The following is a 3,780-nucleotide window of genomic DNA, read 5'->3' on the forward strand; positions in this document are numbered from 1 at the left end:
CCAAGGTAAATTTCGAATTTTTCTTTGAGTTTTCCTTTGATTTTCTTAATCTAATTGCTTTTCTTATTGTTTGTTCGTGATTCTAACTTGTTTTTCTTTGTTTTTGTTGTTGATTGTGGTTTGTGGTTGTGTTGGTGTGATTTTGCTCAATTGGGTATGTTTTTCTCACTCTCAATCTCTTATTTGATTATTATTGTTGTTATTTGTGTTTATTATTGTCTCATTACATTTGTGGTTGAATGTTGGGATTGTGGTTTACATTTTGGAATTTTGGCATAATTGTGCATTGTGATTAATTTTGTGGAATTGTTGAATTTATGCATAATTGTGGTTGAAATTTTGGCTTTGTAAATGCAATTCTGGCATTGTGGTTAAATTGTTGGCATATTGCATGTTTGGGAATTGTGGCATGAATTTTGTTGTTTTCTTGCTTTGTGCATATTGGTTTATTTTCTTTAGATGTCTAGAGCTAGAACCGGTAAGAAAAAGGGTGCATCTTCTTCAGGAAGTGCACTGTTCGGTTCATTTTTACACATGATTTTTCATGTTATTCACCCACTATTTTGAGTTAGTTCTTGACATTTTATAGCTTTTTACTTCCTTTTTGTGTTTTCTTAGATTTTGCCTTGGTTGGGATGAAAATGAGCTAAAAGTGCATTATTAGTTATAAATTCTGTTTTTGTTCATTTTCGTAGGTCAACTTCTTGGCCTGGGATCAACATGCTCTGGTGCTCGGATGAGGTCATGATCTTCATGAGACTTGTTCCAATGGATGTTAACTACAACATATCCAAATTTGAGCTCCATTGGACAAGTATTGCGTATCCAACCAATCCATCATGTTACCACAGTTCTGGAAATCCGGATTTGGCCAGCTTTTACCTCCCTTGTGTCATCTTAACTTCTTGTTACCATAACTCTTGGTAACAAGGAATTACATTTGTAAAATAGATATTTTCTGAGCTTTTGGCATCTTTGTGAAGTCAAAGCTCCATCATGGCAAGGGGACAATGGGCTAAGGCTTTATCAAAGGTGGTAGTTTTATATTAAAAGGTAAAAGCTGGAAAGGAGGAGAGAGGGAGGAGAAGTCAAAATTGCAATCTGATATTGGGAGCCTTTTGATCGTGGGAAATCAGGCTATTCCACATTCTACACAACTTGAGAGCAGCTTTTGGGGAGCTAAGAGGAAGGAAGGAGAAGGAGGTGCAGCCAAGGAAGAAAGGAGAAGACTTCCACCATTGAAGACTTCAAGCTTTCATCATTTCCAAATCTGTAAACTCCTTCTAGTTATATTTCGAGTTTGTATTTATAATAAGTATGAGCAACTAAACTCCATAGCTAGGGCTTAGGTTGAAGCCCTAAACATGATTACCTTATTGTTTTGATGCTTGAGTGTATGAATTTCTAGATGTTGTTGATGAACCCCATTCACTAATTGAATTTTATGATATGTGTTTGCTTCCTTTGCTTAATCACCTTAGGTTGTATGCATGTAGCTAAAGTTGAGAAGTTGTGTAAGATAACCAAGAACACAATTTCTAATTAGCAACAAATGATTGAACTTGTTTAAGTGAGCATCATGTGAATTGGTTTCTTGACAACAATTGATGAATTCCAATTCACCAAATTAATCTATCCTTGATGTGTGTTTTCCTTGATTGATTACCTTTGAAAGCATGCTTCTTGAGGTTGTTGGGATTATGTGTATCTTCATGTTTTCCTAAGCAATAGATGGATGGAGTAAGAACCATCCATGTGAATTGGTTTCTTGAATACCTAATGTAAACACCATGCTATTAGGGTTCTTGTGATGTTCATATTCTCTTTGAACTTAATGGGTTTTCCTTGCAATCGAATCGAAGTACGAACCATACCTAGGTTCGGTTATGAGGAGGGCACAAGTATTGTAGCACGAACCATGCACTTTACGTATATTAGAGAGAATCAATGCGTCTTGAGCCACGACCCATGGTCTTGATTGCGAACATCTTCATCAATACATTTAGAGTTCATCACTTGAGTATCCATGAACATGGGTAGAATTGTTTAGGGTGGATTCCGAAACCCTAGTGTTTGTTACATTTTAATTTCACATTTTGATAATTCATCTCTGCCATTCACATTTAAATTCAAAGTCCATTTACTTTCATGCAATAGAAATAGGTCACTTGAACCAAATCAAAAAAACCCCCCCAATGTGTGTGTGAGTTGCGTGTTTGACACGTTTTGTGTCTTTGTCACTGAATTTTGTTTGTTTCCGTAATTGTTTTGGACTTTTGGTCCGCGCTGTGTTCTTGCATTTTCTGTGCTGATTCCAACCGTATAAAGAACGTGAATTTTGGATAAACGGTTGGAAAGTTATAGGTCAAAAACTGGACAGAGGTCGAAACTGAAAAACAGAGAAACGAATCTGTCCAAATGGTGATAAACGGGTGATAGAAAGTGCTGTTTGTGTTTTTCTTTGTTTTCTTGTGTTGTTTCATTTCTTTTATCTTCCTTACTTCATTTTTAGTTTCCAATTTGTATTGTGTTTGTGTGTTGTGTAAAATTAGTGTTCTTTACGTACTCAAATTAGAACTTATAGGAAACCGACAAGTTCTTCGTGGGATCGACCCCGTACTTACATAATCTATACTTCATTAGATTCGTGCACTTGCGGGTATTTTTAATTGGTTGTTTGCACATTAATTTGTGTCCTTTTAGGAATGCAACATGCACCTCAGTCGGAAGAGGCCATGCTCACAGCCACTGTGGTTACTGAGCGTAACCTCGATCTTAGTCCCTCCATCCAAACCGCTGGACTTCTTCAAGTCCAGTACCTTCTTAGGGACCGTAACATATTACCTCTAGCTCGCATCTATAAAAAATACAATGAGTCTGTTGTGCGAGAATTCTATGCTGCTTTCCCTAGTGAGGAGGTTAGAGCTAATGAAAATGTGCCCATCAAGGTTCGGGGCAAAAATGTTGTGCTATCCCCCTCTATTATTTCTGAAATCCTTCACATACCTGTGCATGACACTTCTGCTTGGAACCCTTCTCTGTTATGCCATTTTGACATGCAAAGCGCAGCTGAAACACTTTTATATGCTGATCCTACTGCCTTTGCATCTCAAACCAAAAAGAATGTCCTCATTCAGGGTAAATTGACACCCTACTTTGCCATCTTGTGGAGCTTTGTGCGCCACAACATCTACCCTTCCGGCCAACGGTCGGAAATTCCCACAATGGGGGTCAGGATCCTGAAATGTTTGCATGAGGGATATTTTTCCCTACCTATTTGTGACATTATTTTTGAACGCTTGAAGGCTTGTGCACGTAAAAAGAGCATAATCTATTATCCTTGCCTTGTTAGTATGTTATGTGAACGCTCAGGGGTTAGGGCTCGCCCTAATGATATATTTGTTGAGCCCATGGGTCCCATTTCGGACACTTCTGTGTCCAAGAGCATTTCTCAGAGGCGCCATGCACCTGCACCTGCACCTGCTCCGGTGCCACCCCATATGCCACCACCACCGCCACACAGGCCGGCACCACCACCGCCATTCCCACCTGCTCCCAGTATCGACACTTCTGCTTGGGACCCCAGTCATCAAGCCATCTGGGACATGCAAATGATGCAATACCAGCAGATGCAGCTCCAGTATCAGCAGATGCAGCATATGAGCACTTCCATTGACACCATTTGGACGCACCTCCAGATGCCAGGTCATCCCGGGACCTCTGCACATGTTGATGGTGATGATGTTGATGGTGATGATGATGATGAGACTGATGATGATC

The 3,780-nt window shown here is 39.3% G+C and overlaps 1 protein-coding gene across 1 annotated transcript; it reads left to right on the forward strand.

Annotated features, from left to right (window-relative positions):
• The first annotated feature begins 2,705 nt into the window (after positions 1-2,705).
• Positions 2,706-3,780, forward strand: LOC148295886 (uncharacterized). Its single transcript, XM_088250629.1, has 2 exons — positions 2,706-3,414; positions 3,446-3,780. Exons 1-2 carry the CDS (start codon positions 2,706-2,708, stop codon positions 3,613-3,615), a joined length of 879 nt encoding a protein of 292 aa, XP_088106755.1. The 3' UTR covers positions 3,616-3,780.

This window comes from Prunus avium, chromosome 3 (genome assembly GCF_965620075.1).
Source record: "Prunus avium chromosome 3, drPruAviu1.hap1.1, whole genome shotgun sequence".
Taxonomy (NCBI): Eukaryota; Viridiplantae; Streptophyta; class Magnoliopsida; order Rosales; family Rosaceae; genus Prunus; species Prunus avium.